Genomic DNA, 22438 nt, shown 5'->3' with positions numbered 1-22438 from the left:
TCCAGAAATTTGTGCAAAAGTGTAAATCAGAGCTGTATCATGTGAAAATGTTTAAAACTGTACCATCCTAGAAAGCTGGTTTTATCACTTTTCCACTTAATTTCCACAAATGAAACTAATATGGAATAATCTTCAAGTATAATTCTTTATTGATAGATATATCAGATTAGTGCCTGGGTATGCCCAGTCGAGTAGTTTTCATCTTTATTTCAGCATTTTTTGCTCAATTTCTATCCTCTTGTGTGTACCACCTACCTTTTATAAGAAGGGACAGCGAAAAGTAATTATTATCACAAAGACATATCTTCCTTTGAAAATGGCTGGTGATTATTCAATGAGACACGAGTCAATTGTCTTTGTATCTGCGCGGCAGATCCTGTTTGGCACATGCTTCAAATATTTTTGAGCGGCGGCTTCGAACATGGGTTCGAAGGAAATAAGACAGTTGTGACTCCATTCTCTTGAACCTCCTTGATTTGACCAAGTTCATCTCTGATTTGATTTCCTTTCTCTTACATGACAGAGTAGATGTTCACTGGCTGAAAGCCAAGTTCTTAGATATCAAAGTTATTGTTTTATGAACATCCATGCTTGACCAGTCTTCTTTTGCAAATAAAGACATGTCTTTTGAGGGCTTTGTTGCTTGGAATGCTAGTCATAGATTCAAATATGATTCCAACTCCCATGATATAACAAGCAGTAATCCTGACTGCTGACTGATCTACAATGTATGCTATAGCAGGGTTTCTCTTAGAGTTAGTTACTGTTAGGGCATTTCATTTTCTGATGGAAACTGTAACTGCTTATTTCTAACTTGTGAAAGGGATACTACATGTGTACCTCCCAAACAACACTGAGCCACTCCAATGCTACACAAGACATAGAAACATGTTCAGAGACTCCAACTCTCCCGTTTTGGACGGGAGATCTCCCGCCGAAAACCCATTTTTGCAAAATCTCCTGTTCTCCCGTTTGAGATTTAATTTCTCCCGCCCTGGCTCAATGTCTCCCGTTGGAAAGGATTTCTTACTTATTGCTATCGTATGTTGCAAAAATAAGCCTTATATAGCACCAGAGAGCATCTATAACCCTAGGAACTTCGTGCTTCGCACACATAAACTTGGAGTCTCCCGTTTGCTAGGGGTTTCTGGGGGGAGAATCTCCAGATCAGAAGGTGCTTGGGGTTGGAGTCTCTGCATGTTGCATCCACATATGGAGGGGGAAAAAAACAACAAATCATACAATGAATGAAAGTGACAGTTTCTCCCTCTATGTCTCTCCCTTTCTCTGTCTGCTTGTCTTTATGTGTCTTATGTCTGTCTGTTTGTCTGTCTCTCCCTCTCTTGATAACCCTCTCTGTTCTCCCTAACCCATGCAGAGCCAAGACAAATTGTCGGTGGCCTTGGAGGAGGCTAAGCAGAGCAGCCTGAGGGGACTGGCTGACCTTGATGCGAGGCTGAATTCCATCAACGGCAAACTCAACACCCAGGAGGAGACTCTAGAAGACAGGATAGTGGCGGTATGCGTGACATCGTCTAGGGCATCAGCCATTCACACTACTAGTGAAATGCCAGAAGATTTCAAACTTTATTTGCTTGTATGAAAAAGTAGACAGGGTAGCCCGTTCGCATACGCGGTCTTCCACAGGGCCCTGTAACATAAAAATATCAGACATAGAAATGCCACAGCACAAATCATACGAGCAAAGAACATGAATGTGCGAGTAAAATGCTTTCATCTGATTACATACAACGAAAAGTTAAGAAAGAACATATGAATAATGCAAATGTATGGGATAGAAATTCTACAACACAAATTACGTAAACATAGAACATAAACATACAAGAAAGTCCATTCATTGTGTACAACAAAAAGGAAAGAAACTTTAGGAAATATATGCTGTGAGATCTTAAACTTCAACAAGTTTCTTGCCACCAGATTTCAGACCATAAGAGATTTTCCTCACAATAGACCAGTATTTAGCTCCACTCTGCGCTTGAGCAGAAAAAGGTCATTTGTACCAACAGGCGTGTTGGTTTTAATTTCACTGAAATGAGCATCTGTGATGTGATGATTATTCATGTGATCTTTATAAAACTGCTTCATCTTGCCAGTACATCCACCTGATAGTAAGCCTGATATTTGGCAATGTTAAAAGAAAAAGGTTGTTAATACATTCAATGCAAAATAATGAAGTGGAAGATTTCCCAAGTGTTAATTGATGGGCCATTCTGGTCAGTTGCTCTCACAAGCTCATTTTTTGTTTGAACATGCATTTCAAAAATTGTTATGTCGGCCTAGCTAGCTTATTCATAGCTTATGTCAGCAATAGCAGTGATTAGATAGTAAAAGTATCATAATTACTGCTTCTATGTTACCAGTGATTACCCAACCTACTTCATTGCGCTCCTCTCATACGTCTGATTCCCTTTTCATTGTGTCTCGTTCATTTTCAGGCTGTGGAGGCTTCCATGGCAGAACAGGATTCACAGGTGAGTTCTTATATATCGTTGTCTTCGCCACACAAATTTTTTAGCTTTGCTATTTATCTCTTTGCTATTATTAGACTTCAATATCGGCATAAGGTTTTTTAGATATTGCGTTGTGACTGCAAAGTACAATGTTGTTTTGTTTCTTTTGTTTTGTTTTTTAACATTGTGTTTAAATTGATTATCTCTCTGTTTTCTTTTTCTTTGACCATGAAATATGGTTGCAGACGTCATATATGCTAGTGGGATAGAGACTTTTAATTGCTACATCAACATTGATTGATTCATCTTTAATGACATCATTTGCGAGGCTTGATTCATATGAATATGCTCAATGACTTTTCTGTGAATTGCCTGAAGTGAAACACTGAATGGTTTTTGCCATTTTCAATGTAGGCGATGGTAAAGTGTTGATGACATGGTGTATATTTGATTAAAATCTCAATAGCTCAAATCCAAGTTGACATTCATAGACGATTTAATAGTCTGCTCTGCTTGGGAAGCAGTATTTAGTTTTTATCAGTGTTTAGATATCCTTGTTGTGTGTTCATTGGCCAGAGTACCTATGCTATATGGAGGAAAATGAGAGATTTAGGCTCTCCTCTTTCAATGAAATGTAAAAGAAAAAGCAAAACTAAACAAAACCTTGTGCTATGGCTGATTTTTCTTTTCTGTTGTCACTCTTTGTACAAATGCATTAGTAAGATCGTAATTGCTGACATACATTTTAACAAACATGTCCGAAAAAAGGAACCAGTAGGATTTGAACTTTTCATCTGCTGCTTTCCGGGCAGCGACACTACCACCAGGCTATCCCTGGTTGCTGGCAGTGACATGATGAACTTGGAATAAATACCCAAGCTCTAAAATTCTGACATTGCGTATTTTTCATGTAGAGGGGTAAAGATGTGCTTTGGTTGATGTTTTTATAAATTGTTACCCTCAGTGCAAATGTACATGTGTATCAATCTTCCCATAATCAAATTCTTTGCCCTTTTGTCATGCATCGGATTGAACTTTGAACTCCCTTCCCCCCCCCCCCCCCCCATCCCTTCAGATCATGTCCAAGGCTGTGGAGGAGCACACAGAGAAGCTGGACACTATGGAAGACTGGAAGGACAGTGCGGATAAGAAGATGAGCAACATCAAGGAGCGGATGGACGAACTGGGGCCGGAAATCAAGGAGATGAATCGCACCAACGAGACACTCCAGGAAGACATGAAGGGCCTCATTGACTCAGAGGCTAAGGACAGGTGGGAATGATAGGACAGCTTCTTCCTGTTAACCCCTCTCCCCATCCCCCCCCCCCCCCCGACTCCGAGGCTAAGGACAGGTGGAAATGATAGGACAGCTTCTTCCTGTTAACCCCCCCACCCCACCCCCCCCCCCCTCACCCCGACTCCACGGCTAAGGACAGGTGGGAATGATAGGACTGCTTCTTCCCATTAACCCTTCCTTAAGGACAGGTGGGGATGATAGGACCGCTTCTCCCATAAACCCTACCCCCTCCTCCAACTCTGAGGCTAAGGGCAGGTGGGAATGATGGGACTGCTTCTTCCAATTAATCCTCCCCTCCCCCTCTCCCCTCTGCCCCTCTTCTCCCACACACAACTCCAAGGCTAAGGACAGGTGGGGATGATAGGATCAAGTCTTCCCATGAACCCTCCCCTCTGACCCTCGTCCCCCCCCCCCCCCCCCATTGACTCTGAGACTAAGGACAGATGGTGATGATAGGATGGCTTCTTCCTGTTAGCCCTCTTCCCCCCCCCCCCCATCCACTCCGAGCCTAAGGAATGATAAGTGATGATAGGACTGCTTCTTGCCATTAAGCATTCCCTCCACCCCTCTCCCCTCTCCCTTCCATTTCCCCTTCTCAACCCCACTCTTGTTCTCTACACGTTCACCTCCATGTTTGTGTGTGTGTTGCTGGTTGTATTGGTTCAAACTGCAAGTGAGCAGGGATTGATGTAGCAGTGTATGTAACACCATTATTGAAATCTACCAAGTTCACATTGGGTAATGGACTGTAAAGAACTTAAATGATTGTATGTCCTTGATTTGTTCAAGTACAGATACAAGTTGTACAGATCATCACCACTCTTTAGAATCAAGAGCTGAGTGGGAAGTCATTGGTTTGATACAACAGTCTTAAATCTGACATTTTGAATATTCCCTGCATGCTCCTGGTTTGACTTATTTCCTTTATTACTGATCTTACCTCCCATAAAGTCTCCATTAACACCCTCGTGTACTATTGCTACATGGTAGGCAATAAGGTCCATACCATACAATTTTGGTCTTAACCTTTACACCCCATGTTTAAATGCCATGCCTTGATTAATAACCCCCCCCCCCCACCCAAGTATTGGGGAGCACCTGTTCACCCTGCTTGATCCCCCATTTCCCTCTCTTCCTGCAGGATCCGAGATGTGCAGATGATCAGACAGGAGTTCTCAGTCAAGTTCACCCAGATGCAGCAGCAGCTGGAGTCCAACGCCCAGAAGGGCGGGGCAGCCGGTGCGGCACCCCAGGCCGCACCCATCCCTGTCTCCCAGAAGGAGAAGCTAGCAGCAGGCAAGGGAGGCAAGGTGGACTCTGCCGTCCTGGAGAAGATAGATTTCATGGATGAAGAGTTGAATAAGGTCAGTTTCAACATCACTTGTAATGAATATGGCCATTTTGTTGTTGTCTGCCTTATGAAGACTACAAGTGTGTACCATGTTTTCTGTTCACTCTTAAAAGTCAGAGTACAGTGTATATCAGTATGTCATAGAGCTACAATGTAGAACAGCTAGATCCTGTACATACAAATTCTCTTCAAGCATGTTTGCCCAAAATGTGAAATGTGACACATCATCGAAACAATGTCGAAAATTTTTCTGTAAGAAATTGATGCGAAATCATTTCATTCAAAGGAAATGAAGTCGTGGAGTATGATGTACGTTGCTAGCAGAATGCGTTATTGAAATGATTTCAGGACACGTCAGTGATCCATCCATGTGTTGTTTATAAGAAGATTGCGCATCATGCAAAACTTGTAATTTGGAGACAGACGGTTAAAAGTGGCGTCACAAGGCTCACAGGCAGCAGTAACGTCTCTATGTGAAGATCAGTGCCTGATTTGTTGATGTCTATCATGTCTGCTTTATGGTTTGCTGGACTACTGCATTTCATACATACACACAAACAAGACCCATCTTCGTTTACTCATGAATCAAGTTTTTGGCAGATCTAAAGTTCAGTCTGTATTTCAGAATTTTGATAGGGCATGAAGTCAAAATCTGTCTCAACAGAAATTGGAAGCCTACTCAATATGAACAATGAATTCCTAGTAGAATATCCTCATACAAATTGCAACATTAATCGTTATAGAATGGCCATTTTCACACGAAGATTTATACCAATTAGTCTGCAGTATTTTGGCATTTCAGATGAAGCGCATGACAAAAGTGCTATATCTATAAATGACCTAAACTTAGTGTCATTCACATCTCAACATCTGTGCCTAGTTTCATGCATATAACTTCCAGTAAGACAAGAGTTTCTGCTCCAAATCTAGCATCCAAATTGAATGTGCTCAGTCTGATCTAGAGCAAAAACAAAAACGCCAATAAATCAGACTTGGAAGAATTACTCACTTACTTCCTTCTGCCAAAGTGGTTCGATATTTGCTTCACAGCCATCTGTGACTGTTCTTTGCATTAAATTTGATCCTTGTCTGATCATGGCAATTGCTTTCCTCTTGCAATCATTACTGTGATTACTGTCGCTGTGCTCAGTGTCTTAACGTTAACATTTGTTTTGACTCATCCCGCATTGCGACCACAGCAAAGGAGAAAGGTTGATGAGGTTTGTATCCCCAACAACGTCGTTGGTGCCTCGTTTGTTATTATTTTGTTGCTCTCTCACACCGAGTAATTGATTGCCGTATGCACTCTGCACACCTGTGATTTCTTTCTTTGTTTTCACACGTATGTGTATGTGTATGAAGATCGCTCAATGTAGCACATGATGTTTACCACCTCATTTCTCATGAATCATTAACTAATTAATGAATTGATTGATACATAGAGTAGAAGGACAAATGATGTTGAGATTTGTTTCCAGTATTCCACATTAAGCAAGTAAACCAACAGCTGGTGGATACGTTTTGCTTTGACAGCATGTGTAATAATAAAAACAAAGGAAATGTAGTAATACCATTGATGATAATATTAATGCTCTTTTGGTTGTAGTTGCTTTCTAAAGAATTCAGAGACCCTTCCCCCCTTTTTTTTACAGCTTCAAGTAGACAGATAATAGTTTGACTTACATTTTGTTATTTGCAAAGTAGATTGTGTTTGTATGAGTCTGCATGCACCACGTCACACATTAAAGTGACCAGAGTTACCCTTATTTTACCTCTTAGATGCTTCTGACAAGGATAAAATGCCTCCCATGGACAATAGATGTTTGGTATTTGCTGTATCAGAATCAAACTGGCATTTTGTGTTTAGGCTAGAATCTCAGAGTCATCAATGTAGAACTTGAGAAAAAAAAATGACTACAGCTGGTCATTACTATAATTTTGGCTCAGGCAGATTGATTTCAGCATTCTGATGGGCGCCAAAACACCCCTTCTTCAGATGTTTTTTAAATAAACAGCAGCAAAGAGTGCTGTCACAGAATTAGTGTTAGATGTATGCACTTATTCTGTGCTGATGCACTCTATTCATCAAACGTTTTAACTCTCCCCTTCCAAATGCGCATTTTTGTTTTTATGATCAATCATACTGTACATTGTAAATGAGTGATGTTAAGTTTGCATTAGGTCCAGGTAAGGTGAATATGTTGTTGCTTTACGTAAGAGCCCACATATTTAGTAATATCTTATTTACTAACAAAATATTCTGGTTGTATGTGAGTTTCCTTTACCAGTGTTCATGATATTGAACCTGGACTTATTTTCCCTCCAATGTTTGTTTGGTTGGTTTGTTTTTGATGACACCTCCATCACCACATGACATATAGAGTCAAATATGTCAGTTGGTAGTTGGTTGGTTTCCCCTAACATACTATGTCAGAAAGTTGATTGTGTTTTCAGAGTTGATTTTTATTCCTTGTTTTGCGGATACATATTTTTCCCACTATATAACTATGCACATTATATTGTTTCTATTCCCCATCTCAACATTGACTGTATGACCATGAATATTAGCTTAATTCACACACACTACGTGTTCAGCAACTCTCATATTAGTATATGAAAGCCATGGCATAAATGTTTAAAAAAAAAAAGCTCCTAGGATAATCATCCAGGAAACGTGTTTGTGTTTGTATTTTGCTGTGTATGATATACAAAATATGTTTGCATGACCCATTTTATATTGCTTATAGAGTGATAGTCATGAAGTTTTGATGAACGTTGTCACATTATTTCAGCCATCACATGCATGATCCCGAACCCAGTGTAAATCCAAAATTTATGTGTTATTGTACTTGACTTTTTTTTTCAAGCTGAAAATGTTGTTGTTGTTTTTTAATGAATTTATTTTTCTTTTGTCATGCCTGTTGCAGATAAACATTAAGTTACTGGTGTGAATAAATGAAAAGTTTCTATTGAAGAGTTTAAACCAACAGGTCACTTTTTTGATGATGACCACTCTCTTGCATTATGTAATGATTTGCAAACTTGAGTTTAATTGGAATAACTTCCAAGAAATTGGAATCTCTTCAGCTTGGTATTGCTCTAGAATTCCCTTTATTTAAAAAAAAAAATGCAGTCTCTCAGTTTCTGTGAAATGTTATCCATCCAACATATAGATACTACTGTAGTCATGGCGAATTGTGAAGTAGCTCTATTATCATTCATATCGGAGTAAAGGAACAGAAATTCAGACTTATTCACGTCATTGATCGCATACGTACTTTGTATCGTGATGAAGAGAAGTGTATTTAGAAATAAGTATGAAATAGCTCAAGATTCAGGTGCAAAACAATATTGGTTTATTTCAATTTTCATTACATTTCAGTGAATATGATAATGCAATACCTTCACCCCTTGGTCACTTTGAGTACTGTGTGGTCATAATCCCATAGGTCAAGGAGCAGATGGCGAAGGTGGAGAGCAGTGTCCAAACGGTCAGGGTCCATCTGACCAGGAAGGTGGAGAGTGAGACCAAAGCGGTGAGTTGACCATGAAACAGCCGGAAGTGTTGCTGTTCAAGAGATTGCGTGATCGATGAGTGTTGCACCTCAGCAAAGAATGTAAATGACACCAAAAGGGTGCAAGCAGAACGTGGATTGGTGCCTATGAGTGGGACTATGCTCTAGAAAGATAAATAAGCACATATACAAAATCCTAGTTGACGTATTATCGTGGTAGAGAGTATGTTGATGTTTTGTAAGTGTTTGTTGGTTTTTGTTTGTTTGTTTGTTTGTTTGTTTTTAAGGGGGAGTGGAGTTTCTAAGAATAAGGGGCGCAAAGTAAACTTCCTTCATTTCTGAGATGCTTACACCCAAATAACTGAGGATAGGGAGTGTGTCAGGAATTAGTGATATAGAAGTGAAAGCATGACAGGAAGTTGCACAAAAAAGAAAGAGGGCATGATGTTTTATCAGTCAGGTGTGTCGTCTCGTCGAAAAATGTTGAGTGTTTTGTGAGCTGGTTTTTGTACTATTTGTAAGAAGATTAACTTGTGAACACTTAACTAACAAGATTTTACACAGTCACGGAGATGTTTGTGTTTAGGAGAACAGTGCACCAACTAACTCCCACCACTTTCTCACTTTTTGACCCGCACTTCCTCTCCTTCCTCTGCCGTAACTCTCACTCTTGGTGTGCCGTGCAATGGTGTGATGCATTACCGTAGCGACGGGAAGAGATACGTGACCTCCAGCTGGTCCTCGAGGAGTTTAAAGACGAGCTGGAACCAATCATCGAGAGACTGAAGAAGGAAGAGAAGCATAAGGAGAATGATGATAAGGAGGGATCATCAAAAGGAGACGACAAAGAAGACGATGGCGGAAAGAAGAACAAGGAAGATGATAAGAAAGATGATGGGGAAAAGAATAATAATGATAGCAAAGACAAAGATAAAGATGACAAAGATGCAGGTGGCAGTGGTGGAAATGACTGAGGGACATGAGCAAAAAAAAGATCTTACCTTTTGTATTCTTCCTACAAGGAAAACAGCCCTCTGTAGGGGTGATAATCAATGACATCTCACTTTGCAGCAGTGCTTGTAACAGCTACAGTGTTGTGGTGTAAATTGGTGTTGTTGTTTTTTTGACAAAGTCCATTATTTTACCAACAGTATTTTGTTTATGAAGATTTATAGTAAGAACCTGATGAAAACTGCACCTTGAATCAACTCCTGAGTAGGAAGATATCATAGAGTTTTGGTATGTTTTGTCTTGGTACGTTAATACCTGTAGAAGGCTAATTGCACTCTCAGACAGAAAGCCAAGCTGGCCAACTGTACAAATGGCTCACAGTCCGATGACTGTGTGCAGATTACAGTTAGCATGAGAAGCAGTGTCAGCTGTATGAGCCATGCATGTGCAAGCTTAGTTGCATCAAGTGTGTGGGAGCGTGCGTGTCTTAATATGTTTGTGTGTGTGTGTGTTCAAATCCAGATCTAAGTGTTGACTCAGTTCTTCTGGTACTCATGCTAGAATGAGTAAAATTTTTATTAATGTTTGTGATGCATATGAATAACAGTTAATTGATAAATGTACATGTAGGAGTTGTCCTAGTGCTGGAATGATTTCTGTCCTGAAGTGAACAGAGTGAAAACCCTGTGAATGAAAATTCTTGAAGTTCTTACGAGGTCCTTGTAGATTATTGGCAGCTATCCAAAGTCTTTAATGTAAAACCTTGAAACAAGAAAGTAGCCTTCACCTATCTGCAGTGTAGAGGTGCCAAAAATGTTGATTCTGTACATTATATCCTCATGTACATATTTTCTGACATCTCATTGTGTAAGCCTACATTTCATGAGAGGCAACATAAGAATCAAAATCTTGCCAAATGTTAATTGCAGATAAGACTTCACGTCAATTCCACTTTGACTCTTTTTTGCAGCACAGTCTTGTATAAGTGCACTTTTGTTTAACATCTCATAGATGGCATCTCACTACAAATTCTCCAACTCTTAGATCAAACTATACCAGGGGTTCAACTCCATCAAGTTCCACCAAACACCGAGAATAACAGTGTTTGTAGCCACTGACAGAGGTACCCTACTGAAACGTACAAATAGATAAATAGATAGATAGATAAATAAATAAATAGATTAATAGATAAATAAATAAATAGATAAATAAATACATAAATAAATAAATAAATAAATAAATAAATAAATAAAATAAAATAAATAAATGTAGCTAGGGCTCCACAGGTTTAGCAAGCTGTAAGGTTTGTTTTTGTTTTGTTCTGTATTTGGCACAAGTGAGAATTATCAGATGAGCTTGCCACCAGTCTGAAGTCCAGTTTCCTTGGTCTGTTGGGAAAACTGATGAAGCTGTGCCATTTATGAATTAAGGAGTTTTACTTGATTTGAAGAAATTATTGTGATGGTAAATTATGTGATATGTAAACTCCCCTAGGATTCCCTAGAAATTACAAGTGTATTCTCGAGAAAAATTCAGTGTTGATAGCAATTTATTTAGTGCCGTGATATTGCACATGGCCAGTGCTCTGTGCCTTGGTGCGCAATAGTCAGTATTCAACTTTTTGCAATGACCAGCAGTTCATTACTTAATAGATTAATTCAATAGGCTGTATGTATGAAAGTGACAGTTCATCAATTCAGCGAGACAAATCCAAATCTTGATTGAAAAAAAAGAAAGAAAGATGTTGTATATAGACATATACTGTATATATGCTATTTACATAATTCCCATCCGCACCCGCTGTAGCTTATGATGATGGTATGGTACATTGGATCGCTGTGTGTGTAGATGCTTTGGTAAGATTTTTGCCATGCAACTCAAAATGACCAAAACCTGCCTACAGTGACTAAATGTTCACAACAGTAAATATTTTTCCTGTAATAGCCGATTTGAACATGTTTGACATGTTCCATAAAAGCTTTTATGTGGCTGGTGTAAGAATACTAGGTGATGTTGCTTGGAGTTTGAAGAAAATGTGCAATTTTATTTCAGTTTGAAAATTAGAACATCATGCTTCCATAGGATAGTGGGAAAGGAGCATGCATGAATCTGTTCTGAAATTTTCGACACACAAAAGTGGCTTGGCTTGAATGCACACATTTCTCCAAAAGTCATCCTGTGTAATATCTTCCTTTAGAAACACAATGGACATGATGTCCCACATTTGGGCAACTTAGAAGAAAAGTTCTTTCAAATGATTTTGATTGTGATTTTGGGTGCCGCCCCTCCCCCCCCCCCCTTCATTACAGATAGGTCTTTAACTTCCATTTTGCTTTTGTATTACAATGTTTGATGAGAGATAACAATTTTTTTTTCACAGATCTAACTGTAATGTTTATTTATTTATATATTTATTTCTTTTGTTTTGCTTCAAAACTCAAGGCTTCCCACAAACCATATTTGAGGAATTACATGTATATTACTCATGGTATGTTATGCATACATGCCACATCTGGGTAATTATTAAGGGTTGTAAAGTGCTTAAACCAGTTCGCTTTTGTCGTCCATTCTTTAGTTGCTGTTTTTTTTTCTGTCAGCCTTATCTATACTTCAATACTCAATCACCTTGATGTTTTAGTGTGTCTGAAATATATTTGACGAGATATCTTCCCATATTCTTTAACACCGCAGTTTCCCAGTTACTTTAAAAAAAAAAAAAAAGATTATTAGTCTTCTTTTTACAGTGGAAACATATTTTTTGTTGTATATACAGGTAAGAGCCTATTTAAGTGCATTATTGAATAGTCAATAGATATGTAAATAAGAGTACCAGTAACTGTCAAAGCTGTGTGCGCGTTGATGTATATATATATATATATATATATATATGCACATACGTACACAGTATTAAAGCGATTAATCATATTTTGATAGTTGTACTGTATATATATATATATTCAGAAGTATTTGGTTGTTAAGAGCTTTGTATGTGAAGGAAGGGACAGGTGCCTAAGTTGTGTTTATAAAGTCTTTAAACTTCAATGAAAATATACAATGTTGCAATACGTACATGGCAATGCTTGTGGCAGAGTTCAGGTCATGATTGCAACTGCACCTTTGATAATTTCTTCATGTTGCATGTACCAGAAGAAATGGGTCTACAAAATTGCTCCTCCTTTCCTTCACACACAATGACGATTTTCAAGTCAGTAATGAAAAAAAGAAAAAAGTGTACTATCAACATGAAAGAGACTGGTATTACCACAAATCTCTCTTCCTCATTTACATTGTGATTTACCATGCAAACTTTCAAACCATTCACACATAAAGAGGCTGCATTTCTGTCATGTCTTCGCTGTGCAGTACATGTATTTCCGACATTGTAAAGTGGAAGTAGTTACATATATATTGCTGGTGGCATAAAAATAAACTTACACACAGTGTGTGGAAGGAAAAAGGCATGTTTTAATGATAGGGTAGCTGTATCCATATTGTCAGATATTGAATACAGATGTCATGAACCAGGTCCCCTGCTTTATTAACATGGGAACTATTTTGAGTCTAACAATAAACCCAAAGTTGGGACAGATTCAGATCAGATCTAATTGGGAAAGGTACATAGACATTCAAGATGTGCTTGTATTCTAGAACTTGGAAAGGTGGGTAGGGTGCAAGAGATTGTTCCCAAATGACTTCATGAAACAGTTTCTAACTTCCGTGGACTAATTGATCCCTCTTAGACATATGCATGCGTATTTACACACAACATGGCAACTTAATTCATACAACTCTTTATTGCAGATAATTTTGTGTAGTTTTCTTCTTGTTTTTTTTTTCCTGGTAACCAGGGCCCTGTTTCACTAGCATGAGACCTACTGTATATCAAGCCTAACAATGCCCCCAAAGTTGGGACAGATTAAGATCATATATATCAAGTTGGGAAGGCTACAAGATGTACTGTAGATGGTGGCAAGGTAGGGGCAATACATGTACAGTGTATATTGTTTCCAAGTGGCTTAGTGAAGCTGTTCCTAAATTCTTAGGGCCGATTAATTCCAACATTGTCCAAAAGATCAGTTGAATTGAACTTAGGATCGAGTGTAGAGCTTAGTGGAACAGACCCCGGGTGGTGGAATAGCTCCCAAGACTGAAGTAATAGTTCTATGTAATGGTATTGCGACCAAAGTCAAAAGATGATGTTAGGATCATGGTAATTTACCTTCTTTCATGCTGTGAAAACCGAGGTCGCTGTACTTATACACCACATGTCAAGATACAGTGTATGCCAACAACACTTCTAAACTGATAACAATGTTCATACAATGTTGCGCTTTAAAGTGAGATTGCTATGCTAGATTGTGCAGCAGTTGCAATGTGTTATGAAAATATTTCAAATTGAAAGGCTTGTTGCAAAGACTTTATATGCAAAAATCTTGAGCTTTATCACCTTCAGAACAAATTATATTGATACATATTATACAACATGTAGTTACACGCACAATGCCATGTATGCGTATCATCAGGTATTTTAGCCTATTTTATGTAATAAAATATGATTCCAATAGAAAAGGTGTATCACAGTGCATTAGCGTGTTCTTTGCTTTCACGTGTGCAGTGCCGTTGGTTTGTTACCGTTGTTGTTACTAACACTCAATCACACAACTCATACACCATGTGGTTAAGATTGTACTTACTAACGCCCCTTCAATTTAAGACAGTACAGTAGTAATTCATCAAAAATACTTTTGATGATGCATTCCAAGTAGAACAAAGTAAGTGAAACAAAGTTGTCCTAATAAAAGGTAGGTCACACTTATGAGGACCACTTTGTTTTTGGATATCTCAGCCATTTAAAACCAGTTTTGATCAAATAAACCTGTAATTCCTCTTTAAATTGCATGTTTTTAATACATGTTTCAATACAAGCCGTTTCTAATTATCTTGCAAAAGCTTTGAATGTGAATCCCCATCTCAACAAAAACTATACCATCCCTTTCAGTTCCAAAGAAGTTTTCCCCTTGTATGATGTTGATGATAACAACTCGTCAACCTTGTGTTCGTACAGGGTGATAAAATCTTGCCGATCTACAAGATATTGATATACACGTATAGTAATTGCTCTTTACCGGTAGAGATTAGTAATAATGTGCACCGTATAGTTACAAAACAATTGAAATACCAGTCACAGCAATCGCTTATAGTCCAGGCTAGGCTCCATAGAAAGGGCACCTAACCTTGTTTTTTGATATATACAATGTTTTTTGATGGTTTCTTGTCAATTCGAGGGTGCTGATTCCAAATCCGATTGATGCCACTCGCGTAACCTTGAGCATTTTCGGCAAAATGCAAAAATCCAAAATGGCCGCCAGATATGCTAATTTGGCCGTGATAATCACAACAATGTGCATTCTGTGACCAATTTTTCCACCAAACTTTGTACATTTCTGTTCCTAGAGCTACTCCATGTGCATTTGCAAGAGAATTTCCATGTCATATGGGTTCATTTGGTATTCAAAGCTCATTTTCAATTCAAAATGGCCGCCATTCCAACGCTCATGTACAATGTGAATGACAAAAAGTATGCATGGAAATATGTAACAAATTTACTGTATTTCCAGTTCCGTACCTATGCTGTTATGAAGTGTTGCATGAGCAATGCAAATCTGATGAGTGATACTAGCAAAACAAGCAAGCAAACAAACAAACAGAAATATATTGTTTGTAGGCTTATATATTCTTCTTAAAACAAAACTTCAAAATGGATGCCACTCATATTCCTCTGTACAATACAAATGGCAAAATGGACATGGTATAATAAACAAATTTTCTTTATTGTTTTCTGTCACGCAGCTACACTGGTTATCAATTTGGGTACTGATTATAAATCAGAAAGTTGGTACTAACATAATAAAAAGCTGTTTTAGTTGTGATGCAAACATTAAAACTTGCTATATTGCATCTCAATGTGTGATTTTCCCCTAGGAATTGGGGAAAAACCCACCAAAACTTGAATTGACGCCAACATCAAGATGTTTTATCAGAAATTATTAGATATGAACATTTGATACTTATTTGCCTTGAGATGTTCAACATCATAATATTCACTGTGTTTATTGAATTAAAAGGCTAAATCTTAGATGATGACACAAATGAAATAACTGTTCTGTTCTACATTATCTAAAAGCGATATTACACAAACTTTTCAACCCCTTCATCCGAGAAAGGACAGGAGGCAGGGGAAAGTGGAACAAAGGGACCGCCTCACTTCCTTTCGTCAAATCTCTGAAATAAAAAAAAAAAACCGTCCCACATTTTGCCATGTTCACCCAGAATATGATTTGCTTGAAAAAACAAATGACAAATGACCTCCTGTCTTATCTGTATATCGTAGATAAGATTTACCACTGGCTCTGTGATTACATGACTTTCCCTACTTGCTTAAGGCTGGTTAAAATGTAACAGCATGGACAAGTGTGTTTGGAGGATTACAAAGAGTTTGGTAAAGTATTGCTAGTAGTACCACTATATATTTTTTTATTTTATCATAATAAACAGAAAGTCAGGAAATAGAAAGTATATCACACCACAGTAGTCCTATTTTGAAATATCCAAGAATAATTTTGTATTTTGTCTAGGAATACAATCACTTTGTAATGGAATTGACGCATATGATGCTGCCTCTGTAAAAGTGACTCATTTTCTGTCTGGAGATGAGTACTTTGCTCATGCCTTTCCTTCAATGATGAGTGGTGGAATCATGGAATATTTACCAACGTTAATATAACGCAGAAGATTCATGATGAATATACGTGTAATGTGTCCATTTCAGTCAAGGGGCTTGTTTTACACATGTTTGCCCCCACCTCTGTTGCTGCCCAACCCTCGGTTCCGCGACCCCTGATATCCTGCAATTGCTTTACAAGGGGAAGCGTTTTGTCTGACAAGTTTGTCTGACAAATTTGCTCTAAGCCAATTAGATACAAGGATTTTAGTAGCTTATAACAGCTTGTCACAAAACAAATCTGACAAAACGCTTCTTAAACCCCCCCCCCCCCCCCCCCGAACAACCTGCCATCAATGCGTTTGAAATCCCACAAGCCAACCAATAGATTTCCCTCCTTCGCTTCAAAGCCTTGGCCCCAAAACAGGGTGGTGCAGATGGTGGTCTGAGACTCTGATGTTATCTCTGATGGGTGCTGTTCGTTATTCCGAAGGGTCATTAATCCGAAACACGCAAATTCCCTATACCTACAGGTTTGTTAATCCGAAAATGAAAAAGGGTTCGTTAATCCCAAAATTTGTGGCGTTATTCCGAAGGTTGGTTATTCCGAAGATTGGCCAATCCGAAAATGAAATTCGGAACAATGAACCTTTGGAATAACGAATCTTAGGAATAAAGAGCCTCCGGAATAACGAATCTTAGGAATAAAGAGCCTTCGGAATAACGAACCTTCGGAATGACGAACCTTCGGAATAACGAGCTGTAACCATCTCTGATACCACCCAAGTTACCTACAACATGTCTCTTGCCTGGCAACAAAGCCAAAGGGCTTCATAGGGTGGTGAAGCAAGTCTTTCGATGTCTTCATCCTGTATCTTTGGCAAAAAATCACCCTCTGACCCCCTGAGGAAGTACTGAACACAATCAGATGTGGTTGCAATTAAGGCAGTTGCAGGACTGACATGCATCTTTAGCCTGAGAATCTTGCAAATTTGGGGCTGATGTCACCTGCTGCCAAATATCCAATTAAAGAGAGCTTTATAGACAATAGAAATGAAGAAAATCAAGTTTGCTCGATAATATCATGGCGTTACTCCTAAATTATATCATAACAAAGCGATGCAGGTTATTGTCCATTTAGAACAAGAACATCCTTCAGATAATGATCAGCACTAAATTTTAACAAACAATGTAGCTGCATGTTAGAAAAAAACAGCAAATTAGTTTTCTATTTCCACGTATATTTTTGCTATTCATTTTTTACAGGAGAATAAGAGTGGCGACCATTTTGAAGTTTTGCATTTAGAAGAATAAAAATGCATGTAGGCCCCTTATATTGTAAGTGGCACCCAGGATATATGTATTGAACATGCAACACTTTATAACAGCATAGGTACGGAACTGGAAAATACAGTAAATTTGCTATATCCCCCATGCATACTTTTTGCCATTCATATTGTACATGAGCATAGGAATGGCGGCCATTTTGAATTGAAAATGAGCTTTAAAGACCAAATGAAACTTTATAAAATGAAAATTCAGTTGCAAATGCACATGAAGTAACTCTAGGAACAGAAATATACAAAATTTGGTGAAAAAAATGGTCACAGAATGCACATTATAGTGATTATCACGGCCAAATTAGCATATCTGGCGGCCATTTTGGATTTTTGCATTTTGCCGAAAATGCTCAAGGTTACGCGAGTGGCATCAATCGGATTTGGAACCAGCACCCTCGAATTGACAAGAAACCATCAAAAAACATTGTATATATCAAAAAACAAGGTTAGGTGCCTTCTAGCCTGGACTATTATAGTGTACTAATGTGACTGAAGTGCCGCGTGACATTTCCTATTTGCAGTCCACGCACCCTTCCTTCTCTCCAACGCGTCTGTGGATATTGCGTAAGTATCACGGTTTGTTTTGATTGGTCGAGAGAATGCTATCCACCATGGATGTGCGTGCGTTTACGAATGACCTCTGTGTCTTTCACATAGAGATGAGTAATCTACTCCAGATATAAACCTACGTCTGTCAATACAATGTACAATGAGAATAGAATGGTAACTCTATCAGTCACTTTGCATAAAGGGCGTTTTGTTTCCGTACATCGCTCTTTGGTGAAATTTGCAAGTTAAAGTGATGTCGCTTATCATTGTAACGAGTATGATCCCGCTGAATTTTGTTGTTTTTTCCACAAAAGTTGCTAAGTACACTTGCATTCAGTCAAACGTTGCGTGAAATATAAGCAATGTCCAGCATGCAACGTATATATATCAACTTGTCCATACACGTAATTGCTACTATAGAGACGGTTGTATCACGCGCAATGCTCGTACATCCTGGGTTATGGCATTCTCATTACTATCGTTATCCGTTGGAAGATTGTTCTGTCTTTATGTTTAGTTATTTCGTACGTGTATATGTTTCGTCAGTGTGGGATGATATGAGAGAGAGACAGAGAGAGAGAGAGATAAAAAAAAGAAGTGGATGGATACCCTGTTACGTAAGATTTTCACAGAAGTTTTTCCAGATTGTGGAAACCTTCGATCAGAAGAAATTTGCAAAGGACATTTGAAACATAATTTGCCTTCATATATATGTATATATATATATATATATATATATATATATATATATGTATATATATACATACATACATATATATGTATATAATTATATATATGTAGATACATATACGTGTATATGGTTTGTGGAGCGCATTATTTCAATTCTTTATTAGAACCGATAAGAATATAGTTCGTATATCTGACTTTCACGTTGTGATATAACAAAATTAATGTTTGATATGATAGAACACGGACGAATGGCAGCTGGTGTTAAAAACAAAGAGAAGCTTTCTCCATTAACTTTGGATTTGAATTCAGGAGAAAAGACAAGAAGGCCTATTTATGCTTCTGATATTGTGATTAGATATCGTACATGTTATACACTAGTTCTAACACTAAGGTTTCCAAACTTCTTCCCTATTACATAACTTGTGTCCCAATGTACCTATAATTATGTTTGCAAGGGAACAAAAAAGGCACGTGAAAATGTGTAAGCGCAAACAAAATGAAAGGCAGTTTCACGAACAATGAGTGAAACTCACACTTGCATTAAAATTCCAAAGAAAAACGATATGGTGTAGAAGACTGTAAAAAGTGTTGATGATATTATACATGTATTTAGATCGGATCACCCCTGTTATATTTACGGTGGGATGCCTTGTACCATTCTTCACATGAATACACTGAATTTTTGAACCCGCGGTATAAATTAGGTATCTCTTGGGTACATTAAATGAGAATCCTTTACTGGCAGACTGGTTATCAAATTGACTCGGGTCAACTATTGCACTGTTAGTCAACAACTGAGACCCCTCTACGACGATTATATTAAAGGAAATTATGCACCTGACGGTATTTGCGAGATGAAAATTGTAGCTATACACAGCACAATGTGTTCTCTTCCACAGGTTTGCAAATGTATACGTTTTGAATATAACTTTATCATGATGCTTTGCAGAACAAAGATCGACTGGACAAAATGGATGCTCGCATCGGTGTCATCGAGAACAAATCGGGTGTACCAGTAGGTGGCAGCGGAGCACCATCTGGCGTACCCCCCGATGACGCCGGTTCTTCGTCCGCCTTGAAAGATGATGCCAGCGGTACTAAGAGCGGCGCCAAGAGCGGTGCCAAAAGCGGCGCCAAAAGCGGCGGGAAGAGCGTTGCCAAGAGCGTTGCCAGGACCGAGAAGAGTGGGGCGAAGAGCAGTGAGAGGGGCGATGAGGAGGCTGGCGGTCCAGGTAGTGGCCCAGCCAGTGGTGCGGCGAGCGCTGCGGCAAGCGCTGCGGGTACCGGTAACCGCAGCGGTGAAGGGAACGCCGATGAAGGAGAATCCGGCGGCAGGGGAACCCGAGCGCGAGGACGCGGAAGGCGATCGCGTCGCCCCAGCCGATCGGAAGGCGGCCGGCAACGGAGCCGCTCTGAAGACGCTAGCAGAGATCGCGGTGAGCGAGAATCTCGAGCGGCAGAAGGCACCGAGGATGGCGGTCAGAGGGACAGCAGTCTGGATCGAGGCGAGGCGGCACCGAGCCAGGCGACGACCGCCAGGTCTGGTCCGGGTCGTGGTCGCGGTCGCGGACGCGGTCGCGGGCGAGGCGGTAGCAAGGCATCCTCTCGACAAGGGAAGACCCCACGTGAAGACTACGGTGGAGCTACCAGTCAGCAGCTCAGTGAGCACCCATCGCTACAATCTGCCGAGCTGCCAAAGAACGTGGAGTCTGTCGAATAATCGTTCACTCCTCGTATCACCGTCGCCTCGTCTTTTGGTTCACGTTTCCCATCAATTCATTTATAGGTTCTTTTGTTCTCGTTATTTCTTTTTTGTTCATTAGGTATACAATCAAAAGTTGCAATGCCGTCCATGTACTATATCAGGGGCGGATCCAGGAATTCTGTAAAGGGGGGGGGGGGCGTGACTAATATTTCTGGTGCCACTTCTGGGTTTCATTTCATTTTTTTCTTTTTATTTCTTTTGTTTTTAACGAAAAATAAAGGGGGCGTGCGCCGGTGCGCCCCCCTCTGGATCCGTCACTGCTATATGACATTGTTTTGCTGCATCTAAATATTGCATCGGGTAAATGTGAATTTACATAATATATACAGAATGGGGGGGGGGGGATTGCTGAGAGATTGTTAAGTTTACAAACATCTACACGAAAGCATAGCCCTTGGTAAATAACAGACACCAGTTGGACGTAAGAATTATCGCATTACATGGTGACTGTATAAAGACTTCAATACCTTAATAAACAAACGAAGACCGGCTATTGCGAATTTCATTTGTTTACCCCCACCCCACTCCTTGTGCTGTTCAAGGTAACTTCCCACTAAAATCAAATTACAATTATGACCACATTTGTTTTGAAAGCAAGAGATTATTGATCCGATGCATGTATTTAGAGCAGGAGTTGCGATCTATAGGGAGACAATATTATTGAAGAAAATAAATTAATACCCCACACATTTTATCTTATTTTGTTTGGAAAGTAAAAGAAAAAGAAATTCAGATTGAACCTAAATTTGGCACACATACTCCATAAAATATGAATAACTTTGTAGTGCCGCTACCATTTATGGGTATAGAAACAAACGAAATGTGCATGCGCACTTCACAGGATTCTCTCGTTCAATATCTAGATCCATAGAAATATAACTGCAATGCGAAGAGGATGAATGAATGTGATTCATTCTGCTCAATCATTTCGCTCACTTTGCTGATCGAGAGATTTGATTTTTATTCGAGGATTCATAAACTACAGATCACGTCCGCAACCCGTCAGGTGTATATAAACTTCGTGGATTGGTGTTTAACTCCGTCACCACCACTGCAGCTCAATACCACTGGATATCAATAATGGTACTTGTACGGGTTGACTGTTCTTATTGATACACGGAAATCCTATACATGTATCACCTTATCTTCTTATTTTATTGGTCGTGCGTTCTTCGAGTAAACTTATAGCGATACACCTATTTAAACAATGGCCAAATTATTCTCAGTTCCTGTAAAAAGTATTTTTTTGTACGGTTTTCATACTGATGCTTAAGTTGATAATGAACATTAATTTGTAAATAATGTATATAGTCTTTTTCTCATTATTCGAAATATGCATGTGGCAACGTATGTACATACTAGTAGCATAGTTCGGGCTTCCGAAAGTTATAGCTTACCAATCAACTTTTTACTACATCCATCATGTCTGTATTATAACAATATATTCCATCTTTATTAGACCATGGACCTAATATACATGGACTGTTAACTGCAGTCTTTATTTGATGTAAATGATCGTCGCCGACACCTGATTATGTGCATCTTAATGAGTACATTCAGGTGTCTGGCCAATAACGATTTTGTGATCATGTATCGTCACTAACAAAATAATCTTTTCCCTCATTTAGGTCTTGTTTCACTGATGTGCCTTTTTCAGACGGAAATGTCTTTGAATAAATGAAGAGCTTGCAACCAAAAGGCGCTAAATCCATTGAAAAATAATGGATTTAGCGCCTTTTGGAAGCAAGCTCTTCAAATACAGATGATGAGGAGCAGCAAACCTGAGAT

General features: G+C 39.0%; 1 protein-coding gene across 1 annotated transcript in view; it reads left to right on the top strand.

The window, feature by feature from the left end:
* LOC139726074 (uncharacterized) overlaps positions 1–20605 on the top strand; it is a 54312-nt gene extending 33707 nt beyond the window's left edge. The window contains exons 12-19 of the mRNA XM_071637157.1: positions 1379–1519; positions 2457–2492; positions 3547–3743; positions 4910–5132; positions 6319–6339; positions 8569–8655; positions 19835–19900; positions 20105–20605. Of these exons, the coding sequence (XP_071493258.1) occupies positions 1379–1519; positions 2457–2492; positions 3547–3743; positions 4910–5132; positions 6319–6339; positions 8569–8655; positions 19835–19900; positions 20105–20605 (1272 nt within the window). The remainder of the gene's footprint in view (positions 1–1378; positions 1520–2456; positions 2493–3546; positions 3744–4909; positions 5133–6318; positions 6340–8568; positions 8656–19834; positions 19901–20104) is intronic.
* Positions 20606–22438: the final 1833 nt, after the last annotated feature.

This window comes from Diadema antillarum, unplaced genomic scaffold (genome assembly GCF_040938485.1).
Source record: "Diadema antillarum isolate AM-2024a unplaced genomic scaffold, OU_Dant_1.0 seq00000079_RagTag, whole genome shotgun sequence".
Taxonomy (NCBI): domain Eukaryota; kingdom Metazoa; phylum Echinodermata; class Echinoidea; order Diadematoida; family Diadematidae; genus Diadema; species Diadema antillarum.
Note: the sequence above shows the minus strand (reverse complement) of the source record. Positions and strands in the feature narration are given on the sequence as shown.